Raw genomic sequence first — 19,499 nt, 5'->3', positions numbered from 1 at the left:
GTGGAAGTAAACCCTGCCTCCCAGTAGGATATTTACTTTCTTTCCCAGGCTGCAGCTGAGCCAGCATTCCGCCAGCCCGCTCAGCCCTTTAGCAGGGTAGCTCTGTAGCTGCGATGGGGGAGTGTGGCTGCTCCCTTTCTCCCACAATGTCCTTGTTCAGGGCTGTCCCCAAGCCACAGCCGCATGACCCTGCTGGGACGCTGCTTTCCACCCCTGTCCTCACTGATTTCCTGGGGATCTGGGGCGGGAGGGGAGCTCTAGTGGAAAATGAGCAGCCGTGGTTTTGCTAAATATATATTCCGAGCAGTTTGTGGCTCATTCTCACTGCCAGAGCACTGGTGTGCTAAAGATGGCTTGCTTTACCAAGCATTTTCACAAGTAGCTTAGCTGTTAATGTCACCGCTACCTGAGCAGTTTTAATTGTGCTGCTTCTTGCTCTCAGCTTAACATGACGTGCTGAGAATGAAAATCACATACCTTTTCTCCAAGGTAAAAAAAAAAAAAAAAAAAAATACCATTTTCGGGAGCACTTTCCACTATGTGTTTCCCCCAGGGATTCGTTCACATTCGTTCTGAGCTGCTTTTTCTGCCAAGGTTTGCTGTGGCATTTATGAAACGATGCTGTCAACACCATTCACCTTTTATCATCACCACGGGTTTAATTGAATTGATGCATCCCTCTTTCCTACCAATATCATGTTATTATGGGGTGTAGTGCACAGATGTGCTCTTGGATGAAAAGAGGAAGTTTTGGAATTAATATCATGCTTTTCAAGTGAAGGCAAGCATAGTCTTAAATCTAATTTTCTCCAAGGGGTGTATACTCTCACCTACCAACCCCTTCTTTGTAAAGGAGGACTGAAAAAAAGAAGCATTTCCCATCTTTTTTGTTAGGCCTAATGAATGCCTTCATACCCATCCTCTTTGTCCCTCTTGCTCCTCGTGTCCTGGTGTGTGTGTGCGCATTGTTTTATTTTGAGGGACTAAAAAAAAAAAAGGCAGTGGAAGCGACTGAAGGATGGATCATAGGCACTGACCTGCAAAACTTCCTGGTCATTGCTTCAAACCTAGACACATCCAGTAGTCCCACAAGATTTCAGGGCAGCGGGAGGGTGGTGGTGACTGTCCCGTGGAAGGGGCACCACTGGGATCTCCCGGTTTCCAGGCACTGGTGATGAGGACTGGGCATCTCCCAGCCCCCGGCACGTTTTCCTCCATCCCACGCGGAAACAGCATTATCTCCATAACCTGTAGAGCGGGGTGAGGTGTTTCCTGTAGCTGAGAAGCCCACAGGGAAGGACAGGCTGTCTCTGTGCAAGCACATTATATAAATCAGCATCAATTTCCATTTAGTATTAAATTAATTCAGGAGGGGTCTTCGAGCATGCACACATAAGGTAATGAACTTGCTTGGCCCCTGTAACATCAGAGTCGGGATCGCCTCAAACTGTTCTCACTCAGACTTGATTTGCTTGATTCAATACCATTTTACAGGAAGGGAAAAGTCAATATCCAGCTTGTGAGTCATCCCTGTGTGCTGAACTGGGGGGAGGGTGGTTATAAAGGAGCTTTACAAATCCCAAAAAGTGGCATGTCGACAGAAATGGTGACAAATCCAAAGCTGCTCTGGCATTACCAGCCACGGCCGTGGTGCTCCACACACTGCGTAAAGCTACTGTGACTCTTCGCTTGCTGTGATCAAAGCACTGGGATTTCAAAGGGAAATTCTTTTAGTCAGACCAAGTCATCTTTGAATATATTAACTTTAAACCTCCCTAAAAATACCAGCAGCTGTCTGGAACTGCCCACACCTAGTTAGACATCACAAGCCACAGTGATACTGATATATAGAAACTGATGCCTTTCCCTCATTACCAAGCTTTCCACCAAATCTCTGCATTATTAACTCTTTAGAGCCAGACAACTCTGTATTTTGTGTTTCAGCAAATCAATTTCTACAGCTGGATGGTCACGGGAGACTATTCCCATTGAGGGATTCATTTACTAGCCCACAGTGAGATGCTTTAAGAAGGGTATTAAATGACAAAAAGCTGTCACAGCAGTTTTGCAGGTTAATATTAATCTAGTTCAGTCGAGCTGGTCATCACGGAGCCAACTCCAGTTTCTCCCATTTTGCCCATCAGCCCTTTCACATTGCTGAAAGCACAGGGCAACAGCAGCTAAACTGAACGTGCTGAGGTAGGAAGGCGCCTGCTGAAGCCTGAGCTCAAATCCAAATTAAGGCCTCTCTCCTCTTGACACTTGCCGGTGACTTCTCTTGACTGCCCCATCAGTTTGAGGTAAATCAGCCTCAGGGCAGCAGAGCCAGTTCCTACCCACCTTTCCCTCTGCAGCCCAGTACCAGGGGCACAGGGCAGCTCGTAGTTAAGGAGCACCAGAAGAAAAATCTGGAAGTGATTAAGTAAGATTTTTTTTTCAGTCTCTTTACGTTTGGGCATCTCTCAGGAAACAACCTTTAGCTTCGTGGAACAAACCAAGCCTGTAGACAGTGCAGTGACACACTCGTACCCATCAGCTGGCCACGGGCTGCAAACCTCCCCCTGCCACAGTATGTCAGCAATACCAGAAGCATTGCAGGTTGCGTCTAACTGGTTTTAGGGGTTGTCAGTGACAGAAACTCCACCACCTTCCCAAGCATTGCACCCGCACACCTCTCAGCTCCCACTGTTCATTAAAGGTTTTCCTACTGTTACCTTGAATCTATAATTTAAGCCCCTTATCTCCTTGTGAACATGCAGAACAAATTACTCCCCTCCTGTTGCAGCAGCCTCTTCAGTATTTGAAAATTGCTCTCTTGCCTTCTCTTCAGGCCAACACCGGTGCTTTCTGCTTTTCCCCTGTCACGTTTTGGACATTCAGGAACGCTGGTACCTCTCGCCAGGACCCCACCAGCATCTTCCCAGCAGGATCGCTGTGCAGGAGCCCATCAGGGCTCAGCTCTGCCCAGCAGCAGCCTGTGAATTGTGGAAGTGAACTAAGGGACACAGATATTTGTTAGAGGGGAAATCTTCCACATCAGCTAGAAAACTGCAGCAGCACAGAGCGGGCCTTGCTGGCCATGCTGCAAATGAAGCGGGGTTCAGAAAAACGTGTGGATTCAGACAGGTTCTGAGTGAGCTTTTAAGGATGTTTTTCAGCCTGGGATGTGGAGAGCTCTGTTGAACAACTGAGCTGAGCTCCAGGTAGGGTTGTAAAAGAAAACTCTAGGTACAAGAAATCACTGTTCTGTGTTGCTGTTACACAGATGGTCTCTCTTGGGTAAAATTACTTGCTGCTATAAGGTATTGTACACAAAAGCTGTAAGATTTGTTAGAGAAATTGCAACTCACTTATTATCTGCATACTTTGAACTGCTGCATTTAACTTCCTGGCACAGTGGCTGAAAATTCAACCACAGTAACAAAATGGGAAAGGACTCTGCCCTGGAGTCTGAGCTGCCTTTCAGCAGGAGGCACTGGCCACAAGACAGCCGAGCCTCTATGCCCTTTCCCTCGGCTTTAAATAACGACACTGCTAAAGGGCATAACCTTCCCGAGGGCAGCTCTCAACCCCAGCACCAGCCTCCTCCACCCTCCTCCACCCTCCCTGCTGCTGGCTGAGACCCCCTCTACCCAGGGTATCCTTGGGGAAGAGATCTCCACTTTTGAAAGACCAGATTGTCTTCAGTTCCAGTCTATGGGAGGAATTAATCTGCAGCCTGAACGTGCAATAAATACACCCTTACTCACACCCTGTTCAGCAGGAGCCCCGTGCCCGGGCCAAGCTCAGGAGCAGTCAGGGTGGTGTGGGTGCTCACAACATCACAGTCGCCAGCTCCTCCACAGACATCGTGTCAGAAGTGTTGAATAAGAATGGACCTGTGCTGCTGCCACTTTCATCTCTGGTTTGATGGCAGTGGAGAAGAAAGAGATGTTTTCTTCTGACTTTCAAATAGCAGTAGGTGCTGAAGCAGTAAAAATGAACCCTCAGCTGCTGCTTCTGCTTCTCACAGCAAAACTGTTGCATACATATTTACCGTGCAGATTAAACAGATATGCAGCTCCACAGGGAATTAAAACACCATATTTGCAATTCTGTTACAAAATTACAAGTCATAAATATTTGAGAAATAAGGGCATTTACATATGCTGTAGTGAGAAAGCAGAACTGCTCTATAGCTACCCCACTTTGCTATCAAAAAGCAGAGCAGCATGCTGTAAGGAACACTTACTTCACAGCAGAATCCTAAAATGAGAGCACTCTGAATCCACTTCGGTCAGGATGTATTTTTATTAAGGGTCAGTATAAACTTCAAAAGAAACTTTGAATCATTTTTGTCACTGCCTAGCCAAAATAGAAACAGGCTCTACATTCAATGTAGCTGAATTTTTAAATAGTCAGGTTCCAGGCACAATGCAAATACCTGCCCTTCATAAGGCTATCAGGTAATTTAAATGAATGACAGTACCTACAAACACATTGATGTGCTCAGTGGAGAAATGCAGCTCTGTATTACAGGGCTAGATCCCACAAAATGTTACATACAACGTTTTGGCTCTTCCTTTCTTGCCAACAGTTCATTGCAAATGTAGATGCATGGAAAACATTTAACATCTAAAAATACTCTCCATTTAGGCTTCCAGCTAAAAAGTAAAGTTTTCAGTAATTCCTGCAGTAGTTACTTCAAACTTGACAGTAATTTTTCCCATCAGCATGACCAAGGTCATTTCTAAGTGCACACTTTATAACATAATAATAAAAGGAGTATCCACGTAGTTAGTTGAGCGTGAACTGTGTTAGACAAGCAAAACGTTAAAAGAAATTTCTGAACAATGGAGGTAGGAATGAGAGGTTCCAGATTACGCTAAATTTTCTGGTCTGCCTCTATCGTCATGTATTTGGTTCTACTTTTATCTGACAAAATAAATTTACAGTTAAGTTTTTCAATCTTTAAACCATGTTGTGATAGCATTACCTACTGTGTAGTAATAACCAACAATGTATGTTTCAATCCAGCATTTTAACTGCCTTCAGATGTGAAAATTCCATGTGGCTGAGCCAGAAATACCTATTAATGCAAGTGTATTATGGAGTTTTCTCATGCCAAAATAATGATTTGCAGCTCCTGTAGAAAACCAATAGATTCTTGCACTTTACAAGACATTCTGGATTGTGAGAACACACACAATGATGCTATTCTTTCATTTTGAAAAGGAAAGTCTTCTACAATTTGCAAAACAAGACAGACACTCTGTTCCAGTCAGTACATCCGTTACTCTGAATTGGTTAGCTGTCCCATTCTTCATTATCCTGATCATTGCTTTCCTCTTCTTCAGAATCAGCAGACGCTTTCTTAATTCTCTGGATGACTGCCTTAATGCTTCTCTCTAGCTCATTAGTGGATCCTCTACTGACATCTTTCTCAGTATCTCGATTCACTTTTCTTAGTTTAACTCCTTGCCTTATGGCAGAGAGGATGCTGTCTTTTACAGAGGCATACGGATTTGGCTGTTCCACTTTGCGAAGATGAACGTCACTGCATTTTAGAGAAGCTAAAACCTCATCCATGGAACCTGTAACAGATAAATCTATTGTTACCACAAGAAAGAACAAGACAAACCCTGCTCAAGTGTTCAGAGTTCTACCTTTCGTCTTTGCCAGAAACAGGAAAAAGAATGGTCTGCTCTGGCACAGACTCTTCTAAGCTTCAGCAACATCAGGCTCTAGAATTGCTTTTAAAAAGCAGTTAAAGCTTTTATATCTTGAATTAAGAATCTTCAACATTCTACGAGGTTGTGCTCTAAGGAGGAAATTATATACAAAGGAGGATGCTTCTTTTTCATTACAACTTTATGGGCTTTCAAAAACACTTCACTGAACCAAAAAATCCCTGCTTTCTGTATTAGAAACAATCTACCATTCCTCCTATCTTGCTCTGATGCCTGCTGAGACTGTCAATTGCATTTTTGCTCAGCCAAGAGAAAAATGAAAGGATTTGAGTAGAAGGGGCTTGAAACTGCACCACTGAAGTCAGTGGGAGCCAGATCAGGCCCTAAGCAGGCAGGCAGGCAGCTCTCTTCTGTATAGATTTAAAAAATTATTCCCATTTTACAACATGATTTAAATCTCAGGAGTACGTTTCTGAACCTCAGACCATAAAGGACACCATACTGAGAGAGCTTCCACTAGTTCTCTTGATAAATGTGGTAATTTGTGGTTTACTCCTTCTGCTGAATTCTTTGTTGCTAGCCTTGGACTGTGGGACAGGGATGCGGTTTCCCTGGACAGCAGTCGACTCCTACAGCCACAGGTTCAGACCATCTGTGCCTCACAGCTAGGAGTATTTTTGCCACACGCAGGGCATGGATGGTTACGTGATTAACATCAAACACCTGAAATGTAAAATTCTGCTAAATCCTGTGTTACCTTCAGAGACTGAAATGCCAGAAAAGGATCAAACAAAGATCCATCAAGTTCTCTTACAAAGCCTTTAAGTAAGAAAGTCCTAAATCTATTAATCAAATAGGCTGCCTGGTAAAAGACAAGTCAGACTAAAATTACACTAGAAGTGCCCCTTGGAAATTATGCTAACACATTATAGACAATATTTTCAACACCAGAATATGAACTTCACCTGGCTTTTCACATGCAAAGACATGAGTAGTCCATGTGTCACTAAAACCAACCTGTTTATGAAGCTTTTTCAGGTAAGTTCCTGTGGCAGTATTTTATCAATTAGTATTACAGTAGTTAACATACCAGTTTTCATAATGAAATAGCATAAACAACCAATCTGATCTCTCCAATAAACAGAAAAAAGATGTCTCTTACACAAAAATAACGAAAGGACATCAATGCTATGCTGCGAAAAGTAGTAAATATTGGCTACTAGCAAGGTGGTTCCAGTAGCAATCAGACTACTCTGGTATACAACTAGTGTTGCTAATCAATGCTTCTTAAGAGTATCTGTGGTAGTTATCCCATGGACCTCCCAGACTGAAGCCCGCACACTGATCCACTGGATGCACATTAGTTTGTCATGGTAACTCGACGCATCTCAGCCCTTCAGCTGCTTGTACTTCCCCACACCTTGGAAAATGCTGAACTTCCCTTGGTATTTCTACCTGTGATTTTGCTCTTAACTGACAGGATACAAAGGCTGCCTAGATGTATTGTCAATAGTCTGAAAAGGAAAAGGAATGTACCACCTTTGAAGACACATTTCATTTTAGCCTAAGCTCCACTGTGAAAAATGACAATAAAAAATACCTGCCTCCCAACTTAGATCGATCTCCCTGGCATAGTCAAAATATCTGCTTGCTTTAGAGATAAAAATAAGACTGTTAGTAGGATATAACCAAAGCAGCCTTGGGAAGCTGCTGAGCTCTACCCTCATTCAAACTACTGTTTCAATTGCCAAGTTCAGCCTTCAATTACATCTGCATGATCTTGCTAACAAAGCAGAGGTGTGACAGAGCACAATTTGTACCCTAGGAATGTTAGCAAGCCAAAGCGATCGATCTGCCTCTCAAATTCCAGTTGAATTCTGCACAAATTCTCTTAAGAAACCTTTATTTAGAAGCCAAGCAAATTGTAAGTGGACATAGGCTGTGCATACCTTAGAAATGCAAGCAGCACAACCACTAACTCTGTAGTACATAAATCATAAAACACTAAAGTATAGCCTTAGTACAACCACAAATTGACCCATAGTGGCCTTCTGACCAGACAGGTGATTAATCCTCAATCAGAACACAACATTCAGTTCAAAAGTTTCAAAACTTTGGCAAGAACAAATCTGGTAATAAAGTTTGCTTCTCACCAAACAACTAGGGAGTAAATCCCCTCCCTTTGCAGTTTCTTCTGACATCTTCCTACCTACTACAGCAGTGGAACTTGCAGTGTGGTAAGAAATGCAGGTCCTGAACTAAGATCTCCACAAAACTAAGTGCTATGATTAACCAAGGTTTAAACTAACTTGTAAGGCTGTACTTTATTTAATATATGTGGGAATCCAGCAAAGGTTCAAGTTCAAATGCCCTACAGAGACACACCCGTCCAATTTGACAGAACTTCCCCAAAAAAATGGAGTCAAACACTCAGAGCATCAGGACCTTGTGAAGTGTATCAAATGGGATACATAAATCATCATTACTCATTCGGCATCCTGTGTTATGGTCAGTGTTATTCTATATGGTTTCTCAGACCATGCTTTCCAAGAGCTTCATTCTCTTGAGCAGGACTGAGCTCTACTCCTGTCCAGAACCAGAGGGAAAAAAAACAGGAAAATGCAGGAAATGAAAAAAAACCAAACCACCAGCAGATAAGAGCCTTCTTACCCATGTAATTATTTAGAGACCTCCTGGATGAGTCATCCTCTTTGTGCGGTGGAAGGCTTTCTGTGGGGCCATCGGAGCTAAGGGGAAGTGGCTTATCCTCTGCTGCTGAAGGTGTCTTGAACTGGAGAGGTAAGGGTGGAGGTGGGGGAGGAGGGGGTAAAGGAGGAGCAGGCGGAGGAGGTGGTGGTGAGGATGGAGGGACCATCAATTCCTCACTGTGCTTTTGTTGCTCTGGGTCATCAGCAGTCTGGACGGGTATCTCTGCTGGGGTATTCCGATGTGAAGCTTTTGATTCTTTGGCTTCCACTAGCAGGATGCTCTTTGGCTGCTCTGGAGCTGCCCTTGCTCGTAGCAGAGGTGATGGGCACAGGTCTGCAGCCTGATGAGGGATGCTTCGTGGCAACTTGGGACTGAGAGGCTCAGGATGAGATGTTTTCACAACAACATGAGCTGGACACTTCTGAAAAATAAATCATAACGCAGGAGGTCACATCTCTGTTGGACTGGCCAAAACATCAACCCCAAAGAGACAAAAAGCCACAGAGTAAAGACCTGTCCCACCCACCCACTCAAGCAGAACAGATTTAAATGAATCAAGGTACTTCTTTTAAAAGCCATTTCCTCACTTGCATTCTTTGCAACAGGCCCTGCACCTGGAAACTATATCCTTAGTAGATTTAATCCTCTTGACTCATGACACACAGTTATCTTCTAGGCTATCCAGACAGCTGTCTCTGATTTGGGCCATGCTCACACATGATGTTGTGTTTTGACACTGTTTAGGATTACTGCTGTTCACAGTACTTGCCTCTCTGAATGTTTTCAGCCTCTCCAGTGTTTTCTGACGTTCCTGGCTTATCCAAGCTTTTTTCTTTTTCTCCTCCTCTTTTTGCTTGTCTCTCTTCTGCATTAAAACACAATAAGCAAGCATTAGTGTGTGAAAACAAGCAGCTGCCACATTCTCCCAGGCTGCTACTCAGTACTCACTATCTGTATACTGTGGTGCTGCTGGAAGCGTTTTTTGCTCTCTTCTGCCTGTTGCAGTCTCTGCCGATGGTTTGCTTCACATTGGTCCTGGTAGAACAGCAAAATTCATACAACCCTTGGTTATTTCACATTTACTGTGCACCATCTCTCCCACTAACTCCTGTGCACAAGCCACTAAACAGTGACCAAGGCTGAGTGCTTGGCCGTGCTAAGAAGGATGGCTAAGCTTGATCAGTGGCAGATGTGGGACTCCTTCATGGCTCAAACCAATGGGATCTTTTGTTCTCCTAATTAGTGATAGGGTTACTCATGCTGCAGAGGGAACATACCCAGATCTGAATCAATTCCTCTGCCTTCCATTTAGGTTAAAAAAAAAAAAAAGAGCGAATAAATAAATAAAAAAAAAATAGCAGCAACAAGCTCTGAAGAAATTTCACCCAGGTACCAGCTGGAGGAAAGGGGTGCAAAGACATAAGAAAGAATGCAAGAGGGAAGCTAGCAGGGCATTACAAAAATACAAGACTATTTCAAGACTATTTTCCCCTTGTCCCTAACTTGCCATAGCTCCCAAGGACAAAAGCCAGAGAAGCAAAGGTATGGGAATATGGGAGGTACAATGAATGCCTAACAAGGGGACCTTCTGTTACTAATAAAGTGCCACAGAGAAGCTGCAGGCTTCAATATTTTCTCTGGGAGTCGCTAGTTGTCACTGTACAGAGGGAGATTATCCACATGGCTGGGTAAGCACTTGCAAATCATCTGGCATTTGGCTGTAGTGTTATATAACCAACAGACAGCAATTAAGCGCATGAAAACAGGGGCAAAAGAAGTGTCTGCTGAGGAAGTAGTTGCAAGCAAGAAACAATGATGGCTCAAAAATATTTCCGATGTCATTCTCATAGTAAGGGATAGAAGGCCATACAGACTGGAGCTTAAACTCTGTGCTCTGCTCCAGCAGGACTGTGCAGCTGTAAGGTTAAGCTCAGCTCACTGGGAAGGTTCAGGAGAGTCAACTGTGATGTCACTTGCCTCTTCCTAGTGTTCTGCTCTGAATGGGAAACAAAGGAAAAAGCTGCCTTTTCCACAGAACTGAGAGGCTGGAAGGAGTATTGCAATAGTTAAATATTCCCCTCCCTCCCATGCAAAGATAAAGTATCACTGTGCGGGTTTTCTGTCACTGCAGCTTCCTTCACTGCAGGCCACGTTTTCTCCTATACTACAGCTGCTTTGTAAAAGGCTACCAGAGCAAAGCTCCAGCTGGCCAGAGCAGGGCTCTGGTAAGGTTCAGCTGACAGGGGAACACCTCCTGGGTCACACATGGAAGTTTGTGCTGTCTTAATAAACTAGAGAGGAACTCGCAACACACAGTGGAGCGTAAAGCTGGCTTAAAATCAGATTGCTCCTCTTACTGTTTGGAGGCCTCAGCACTGAGTCACATATCATCTTGTACGATCCACCCAAAGCTCCCCTAGTTGTTGCCTGTCCATCCTTCATGAGTCAAGACATCAGCTAAAGAAAATGCACATCTCCAGGACTGCATTTACTTTTTTGTTCCTGAGGTAGGCTCTCCTCGCACAGACAGTCCCACGCTTTGTCTCCAACTGCTTAGTCTTCTGCCTCAGCACCGTCATTTCTGACAAGTTAGCGTAATGTTGTCCCATTTTCCGTTCAATGACCTTGAGCTCCTCAGGACTTTCACATGTATCATAGTAAACAACTTCATCCTGTATCTCTAAAAAGGCATTTGGCATTTTTTTAAAAACCCCAAAATTGCCACAGTTATTCAAACATTTAAAAGAACTAATGACACTTTAAAAGCCATTGAAAGCAATAAATTAGTTATTAGAAAGTGCAATGCTCCAGAGCCGAGCTGGTCCTTCAGTTTCATGCAAACATGTCATCCTAATCACAGGGTGCTTTGCAGGATCAAATTTATGCTGTTAGCTTTTGTTGCCATCTACCTTCCTCTTTCAAATGCCTCTTTGTGCTTTAACTCCTACCTTCACTGACTGGAGTTTTCCTGGAAAACTGAAGACTGTTCTGCAACACTGAGTGACTTATTTTACTACTCACTGGGTTTTAATTATGCAAGAAGCAGAAGCAATATTTACTTCACAGTGTACAAACTAATACAGAATTCATAAGCACAAAGAAGCATAAACAAGGCTGCTGCCTGATTTGGTCATAAGAACGTTCCAAAGAACTACTCAAACTGGAACATATCAGTACTCAAGTACCATCTAGGTATAATCACCTCTTTTTGTCGTCAGAGGATGTATTTTGTGATTTCTACATGTTAAATTACAACAGATTTGTGATGAATTTCAGGACCCATTTCAGCAGGTCATAATACTCAAAGTTTCAATGCATAGATCCTGTAACTAAGAGAGCAGCTGAATATTTTCAGTGCAAGTTATTCTGTATGCTAAACCAGTGCGTGCACGTCTCACAGGTGCTGTCAAGATGAGATACCAGTGCGAGGGTTTTTTTAAACTTGTGTTATCAAATTAGTGTCTAATTAGTCAGAAGACAAAATAATAGATGGTGCCATGGCATCAACATTTTCCAATGACACTTTCTACTGTCAAGACCTGAGCAGTGATAATTATCTTTTTTTCGTTTGTTTAAATGAAAACAAAGAAGGCTATATCTCTCCTGGGCTTTGGATGTGTGCTTAAGTATCTATTTATTCTTACCTTTAATATGTCTCCTTAAAGTGTCCAACTGTACAATAAGCAGCATCTCTTCATGTTTCAATACTTCAAGCTGCACGTTGTATAATTCCAGCTGCGTTTCACAATACTGTATTTCCAGCTCCTCCACTAGAGTTAGGTTCTCTTCTTGTTCACTGAGATCCTCCAACTGTATAGCCCAAAACATAAAACAAAAAGCATCAATAATAGAATATGCACTGATGAAATGCACACAGAAGCACAAATACCAGCACAGAGCCTGGCCTAACCGGCAGCTGCTTTGTCATGGACATAGCAGAACATTAGAAATGTCTTGTAGCAGAAACTCAGAGGAGCAGAGAGCGTATTAAACTAAAGTCCAATTTTACCTTAAGTCTACCAGGAAAGAATTTATTCTAATCCACACAAGTAATACTGCTCCTGATAACAGTTATATATGGGGCAGTACACTACTCAAGGAAAATAAATATCAGGTACTCCTGGCAGCAGTTGGATGGTATCAAATCCAGAAGCTCAGATTAAAATTAACTAAGTATGTTTGCTTTGCAGAGTCCTCTGAAAATAATATCTGGTCTTTACCTCCCTAAAAGTAACTATTTTAAAGATAAATATCACAAATGCTAACACGACACTTGAACGGTAAAGCCACGTGTCTTAACCGTTGCTACGTGTCATGATACATGCAGGAGCAATTTAAAAAACTGGCAACATGCATTTTTCTACAACTTAAAACCATGTCGCTCCTTCACAAAGGCTTTGGAAGTCTATTCCCGTGACCACTTTGGTAGATTTTGATGAGCCCTTCACAGAACAGTGACAGAAAAGCAGGCTTTGCAAGGTCTTACCTTTTTCTGAATGGCAGCTCTCTTCTGTTTCAGGCACAACTCTCTCACCCTCAGATGCTGAAGGGTTTCTTTAGCTAACATACATTTCAGATTTTCTAGTCGTGGCAAAGCTGATGCCCAGGTGGTCTTACCAAATCTTTCCTGATCTTGTTCCATCTGTTTGTGCATTGCTGCAGATTAAAACATTTCAATAAGATATGAGAAATGCAGTGCACCAATAGGCCTCATGTGCTTCTACTATAGCTGCAGCACTAGAAATGCTGATGCTACTAAACAATTTCTGAAGCTTCTTTAAAATCTACAAAACTAAAAGGTGAAATTTATGATTTTATATATGTAAGTAAAATACTTCATTGTACCATGGAAACATGCCTTAACATTTACACAACAATCTACTCAGTTAACATACTGAAATCCTTGCGGCTTGCATATCAAACATTAAAAATGTACTTGGTTTTCCTTCATAGGCTTGCAGCTGTACCTCTCAAGACTTGATAATGTCTGTATGTAAGGCAAATTCAAGTTCTAAACCAAATTGGTTAAAAGATATATATCTTAAGTGAATAAAATATTTCTTTCTTAAGCTGGACACTCATCCTAACCTCAGGGTCTGCAGAGAGATACCAGCAACAGTGATAAGGGCTCTCAGTCCCTTAAGTCAAGTATTCACACAAACCTTTTGTGTAAATCATTCTGATTACCTGTCAGAGCCTTTATAGTATCCTTGAAGTAGTTCACAGTGATACCCTGAATGGAGCACACGGCACTCTCAGCTCGCTTAGTCCATTCTTCAGCATCTTTCTGCAAAGCCGCTACTCTCTTCGGCCCCAAATTATCATACTGCAAAGATTTCTGCAAGGAGACAAAATTCTCAGTTACCAGCTGGTTGCCAGAGTGGGGCAGCCCACGTTCTGCTATACTTAACAAACCTTTCAATCAAGGCAAAGCACGGTGGCAAACATGATCTTCACCTCACCTGTCACAAAGTCATCACTGTTCATGCCTATGTACTGCCCTGCTCCTTATTCTCTGGGCTAACACAGAACCTTTGTTCCCCAACCATGCCATAATGCTTAACTTTGGATTAATTTATAACTTAAAATATTTCCAAGCGACCATCTTAAAAGCCATGTCCAACACAAGTGTTTTTAGCTGTTACTAAAAGTAACTCCAAACCACTCTTATACGTGCAATGTCCTCTTCTATTTTTCCCCACGTGTTGACAGCAGATTGCACTGTCAGGTTCTCCAGTTTGGCAGGAACATGGATATAGGAAGAAACATGGTACAAGACCAGTATTCTATATTTTTTTAAAATAATTAAGATTTCAAATGAGTGTAAATATCCTTCTGAGATTTTTTTTTTTAATACAGAAACAAACTTCATTTCATCCAGTCCAATTTTCACTTTAATTTTCAGTACAGTATACAGGTTACTTTATCTTCAGATTTACACTCTCAGTACCCAAGAACCTTTGTCTAAACTTAAAACTGTTCTGCTCTTCTCAAGAACAACTCACTTTCATTTTAACAGATTATTTAAGAAAAAAATCAAAACAGTAGATGTCTGTCTTTTCCCAGGGCATCATAACTTTCAGCAAGTATTTCCAGTTTAAGACATACATAATATTAAATTAAGGAAGTGACAACTGACATCTGTATCCCTGGCAGGTTGCAGCAGCAATAGAAAACTGCTTTGTGTGGTAAAGTCTCCTCTACTTTCTGGTTCTACCACAACTGAGCTAATCCGGTGCATCAGCGCTGCTGGGGGATGGCATTCTCAATGTCCAATGAAGGTGGCACAACAAAAGCTACTTAAATCTCTGTAAATTTAGCCTATCAGAGAGCAAACCACTGAGAGATGGAGCTTCGGAATATTTTCCTTTTAATTCCTCAAAACACAGGGAAGTTGGGCACTAGTCGGGAGGCAGCTGCAGTCCTGTTTGAGCTAATACCATGGACACAAACATCCTCCAAGAGTGGTTCTGCATTAACTCTGATCTTCTCAGTCATGTTTGTCAGGGTAAAAAAAATGTAGGTAAAGACAGAGCAGGGAATGTAAAGTGATCCGAGTCTCAATTGCTGCAAGAGCAGCTGATGCCCTACTATATAACTTGGTTTTCACCTTCTAAAGGTAGACCTACCAGGATTTCCAGTTTGTACAGCGTCGCCAGCTCTCGCATATCTCTAAAGGGCTGCAGTAAATACTGGTAGAATTGTGTTGCCATGGTGACCAAATCCTGATAAGCCTCGTCTTCTTCCTCATAAACCTTCATCAAAGCCACCATTGTGTCAGCATTTTTATGCTGCTGAAGAACCTAGTGGGATAAAAGGGAAATCGGACTTGACTGCTTTGCATTTGTACACACTGACTGCTGACAAGCGTTGGTGCAAAGAACCTGCCTTTTGTCATTTGATGAACTGGGAAGACTTTCTGCTACACAGGAGGTATATGCCAGGCATTCAGCAGCCACCCTCAGCTGGAAATATCATTAACACCACACTGCTAAAAGGCACTAATTGCGGCATATAGCATTGGAAGACTGCAAGGAGAATGATGCCTCAGGCTTCCACCACAGAAATTCTAATAGCTGTGTACAGATGACTTGGTCACTGCTTTTTATAAACACAAGGGGAACTAGGGGAGCCTGTATACTTGGAGTACAAGTAAGGTACTCTCAAACTAGCTCTTGCATTGCTTCCACAATTACTAAAATGTCCACAATTTCTGACTTCAGGTGTAGAAAAATCAGATTGACAAATAAGAATCTTCCCTGCATTTGTACTTGTTTACTGGCAGTAATCAAAGCGTTAAAGATTTACTTTGACAGCAGCTAGCAGAGACTATGGTGTGTTTTATGTACCAGGATAGGGTGAGCCAGTTACGAGAACAGAGCTAAGCTCTACTAAGAATCACAGACCTTCCTGGAAGGACAGCATTTGCTTTACAGCTCTGTAAAGAGGGAATAGAGTATGGGATGGTCAGTTCTATGATGAGAAAAAGCATTAGAAACATAAGCCTGATTGTGTTGCAACTGAGGAGCACTGAAATTAAACCATCACCTTTGCTCATGCCAGCTGAGCCTGGGTAAGACAGCAGGAGCAAAGTTCCCAGCTGTGGAGGGATTTCCCCAGGGAATAACTGGACATCAGCTTAAGAACATTTCCTCCTTCCCGGCCTGGTACAGCAAAAGGATCTATGATAATCCCAGAAGTCCTGCAGCCCCTTAGGCTTCCCCAGGAACTCCCAGTAGCTCAGACACAGTTCCAGGGCCCACATGCAGCAATTCAACAGTCTGCCCTTTCCCTCACTATTGAAGACAAATCAAAACACAACAGTTAACTTTCTGGTTCCCACACTCAAAGGAAGTAGGGAGTGTCATGCTGCTCCTGAAGGATGTTTATGATGAGTAGAGGGGAAGTACTGGTGAAATTTTAAAGTCAACTAATGAGACAACTACTCATTACAAGAGTTTGGGTTTGTTTTTTATTGGGGGAGCAGAACTTCACATGCTCATACTGCTTGCAGAAGAGCACGGTGGCTAGAAGGTATTTCTAGGTGGGCTATAAACTGTCAGTTACAGAAACTGGAGCTTTTGTATACAACACTGTACACAAAGTTCATTTAAACAGAAGTTATCTTTTTAAAAACAGTGTCTTTCTGAAAGAGTAATGTTGTTATAGCTGTTAAATACTGAAACAGGAAACAGAAGGCTAAAACCAACTGTCTGAACTTTCCTCCAAAGCATGATCATTTTCATAAAATACCTTTCAGCGTACTTTTCCAGGAAATAGACTGCAAACAGATACTGCAAGAAAACTGCAACCACAACACTAGTAAGCCTGAAGTATCCGTAACTCTTCTTTTAACATACCAATGTTCTAATTGGAAACACGTTACTAGACACCATCCTTTAAAATTCATACAAGGGGGGAAAATAAAAACCCAGGAACACATCTACAGCAAGAAGCTTATGGCACAAAAGGGAGAAAGTGCTAACAGCATTAATTCATACAATCATTAGGCCAGAATTTGACAAATGAACATACCAGGTTTTCTCTGACTACAAACCATTTATCTGGCATAGGTCAATGGCTAAATTTGGTTTTAGTTAAAAAAAAAATCAACAGACTGAGAACTCCCCAGTTAGAGGCATCTCTCCAAACAGGCAGTCTGAGACCTCCATAGGAGGTTAGAAAATTAGAGCATGATTGTACTCTCCCCTTCAGTTACCATTCCACCTATTGCACAACACTGCTGGCTATTTTTAGCAGTGTGTTTTTGTAGGAGCACTTGCAACTTAAGTAGGTGCCCTAGTGTCTTACAGTGACATCCCACCCGGAGCTGGCTTATTCCCCACTTAATAAAGTTGCACTTACAACGACCAATGACATTCACTACTTGATAAAGTGACCAATGACATTCACTACTTGATAAAGTTGAGTTTGCAGTTCCCAAACAATCAAAGAAGTGTTTGTGTAAGCACAAATTTGAGCACTGGACAATGCTACAGGCAAGATGATGTTAACAACTTGGTCATCTTTGCTCACATTACCCAAATGTGAATCCAACCCAAGGGACTAAAGCTCTCGCATCAGGGGCTGCCAGCCTCATGCACACAACCCCCAGGGGAGCCAGAGGCACCGAGAGGGGCCTTGTTCTTCATGCAGGGAGCTGCAGCTCCCTAACCCCACTGGGCGACCTTCGGACCGATACCAAAAGTGCCGTCAAATAAACTCTCTAACACTTGTTCGGGAGCTTTAGAAACCTGGAATAGAATCAGAGAATGGTTTGGGTTGGAAGGGACCTTGAAGATCATCTAATCCCAACCGACCTGCCATGGGCAGGGACACCTCCCACCAGCCCAGGCTGCCCAAGGCCCAACCAGCCTGGCCCTGAACCCCTCCAGGGATGGGGCAGCCACAGCTTCCCTGGGCAACCTGGGCCAGGGCCTCACCGCTCATATGGTCAAGCAATTCCTCCTTATGTCTCATCTAAACCTCCCCCTCCCCAATTTAAAGCCATTCCCTCTCATCCTATCACCACAAGCCTTAGTAAACAGCCCCCTCCCCAGCTTTCCTGCAGCCCCTTCAGGTGCTGGGAGGTCGCTCTAAGGTCTCCCCGGAACCTTCTTCCAGGCTGAACAACCCCAACTCTCAGGCTGTCCTCGTACGGAGGCCGCTCCAGCCCCACCCTTCACATCCACACACCCGCAATCATGCCGGTTCCTGACGCTTCCAGGAACACACTCCAGCCCTCCGACCATCTTTGCGGCCTCCTCTGGACCCGTTCCAACAGCTCCACGTCCTTCTCACGGTGGGGACTCCAGGCCTGGGCCCCCCGTGGGGTGTCACGAGAGAGGAGCAGAGGGGCCGCCCCCCGTCCCCCCGCCCCGCCGTCCCCCCCCCCCGTACCAGCCGCAGGGCCTCCTTGGCCCGGGCCAGATGGCCGCGCAGGGCCCTCCCTCGCAGCTCGTGGAGGCTCTCGAAGTACTCGTCGTCGCGCCGTCGGTCGGCGGCGAAGAGGGCGTCGAGCAGCACGCGGGCCCCGCAGAGCTCCAGCGCCCAGCCCAGGTAGCGCTCCAGCTCCCGGCACAGCCGCTGCGCCTCGGCCTCGCCGGGGGCGGCCCCGCCGGGGAACAGCACGGCCCAGAGCCCCGCGGCGGCGCCGGGCAGCGCGGGGAAGGCGGGCTCCAGGCGCGGGCACACGCCCGACAGCTGCCGGTGGACGCCGCGCAGCGCCGGCGCCGAGAAGAGCCCGGCCCAGCTCTGCGGGGCCTCCTCCGCCGCCCGCCCGTGGCAGGTGACGGCGAACGCGCCCTCCACGCCGTTCCAGCCCACGAGGAAGCGGAGCCGCGGCGGCGGCTGCTGCTGCTGCGGCTCGGAGAAGGCGGTGTCGCGCACGGCCACCCACCCGTCCAGGCTGTCGGGCTGCGCCTCCATGGCGGCCGCGGGCAGCGCCACCGCAACCCCCGCGCCCCGGGGGCGCCGCGCTCACGGCGGGGACGGGGCCCAAGAGCCGCGTCACAAGAGCCGCGTCACAAGAGCCGCGTCACTGGCAGCGAGAGAGCCCATTGGCAGGAGGGGCCACGGGGGCGGGGCCAGAGGGGAGAGGGCGAGGCCGCGGAGGGGGCGGGGCCAGCGGCAGCGAGCGAGCCCATTGGCGGGTGGGGCCAAGGCGGTCTCGAAGGGGGCGTGGCCAGAGGGAAGAGGGCGAGACCGCGGAGGGGGCGGGGCCTGAGCGCGCGTCACCGGCAGCGAGCGAGCCCATTGGCGGGCGGGGCCATGGGGGGCGGGGCCAAGGCGGCCTCGGCGGGGGCGGGCAATAGGGGCCGTGGGCGAGGGCACGTGAGGGGGCGTGGTCGTGTAGGGGCGGGGCTAAGGGGGGGCGGGCCTCACCCTGAGGGCGGGGAAGTAGTTCTAGAGTGACAGAATGATTTGGGTTGGAAGGATCTTAAAGCCCATCCAGTTCCAAGCCCTGTGCCACGGGCAGGGACACCTCCCACCAGACCAGGCTGCCCAAAGCCCCATCCAACCGGGCCTTGAACCCCTCCAGGGATGCGGCAGCCACAGCTTCCCTGGGCAACCTGGGCCAGGGCCTCACCACCCTCATGGTGAAGAAATTCCTCCTTAGGT

At 45.2% G+C, this 19,499-nt stretch overlaps 2 protein-coding genes across 2 annotated transcripts in view; one reads left to right on the top strand and one right to left on the bottom strand.

Annotated features, from left to right (window-relative positions):
* Nucleotides 1-19,499, top strand: part of HOMER2 (homer scaffold protein 2) — a 324,814-nt gene that overhangs the window by 69,304 nt on the left and 236,011 nt on the right. The window lies entirely within an intron of this gene.
* Nucleotides 4,272-18,839, bottom strand: WHAMM (WASP homolog associated with actin, golgi membranes and microtubules). The gene is made up of 10 exons (XM_069867228.1): nt 18,279-18,839; nt 15,008-15,181; nt 13,566-13,716; nt 12,865-13,034; nt 12,023-12,188; nt 10,871-11,058; nt 9,327-9,413; nt 9,148-9,243; nt 8,340-8,799; nt 4,272-5,573 (listed from the first exon to the last, which is right to left on the bottom strand). The coding sequence occupies exons 1-10, from the start codon at nt 18,804-18,806 to the stop codon at nt 5,287-5,289; spliced, it is 2,307 nt and encodes a 768-aa protein (XP_069723329.1). The 5' UTR covers nt 18,807-18,839; the 3' UTR covers nt 4,272-5,286.

This window comes from Phaenicophaeus curvirostris, chromosome 12 (genome assembly GCF_032191515.1).
Source record: "Phaenicophaeus curvirostris isolate KB17595 chromosome 12, BPBGC_Pcur_1.0, whole genome shotgun sequence".
NCBI classification, from domain to species: Eukaryota; Metazoa; Chordata; class Aves; order Cuculiformes; family Cuculidae; genus Phaenicophaeus; species Phaenicophaeus curvirostris.
This window is presented reverse-complemented; position numbering and strand designations above follow the sequence as displayed.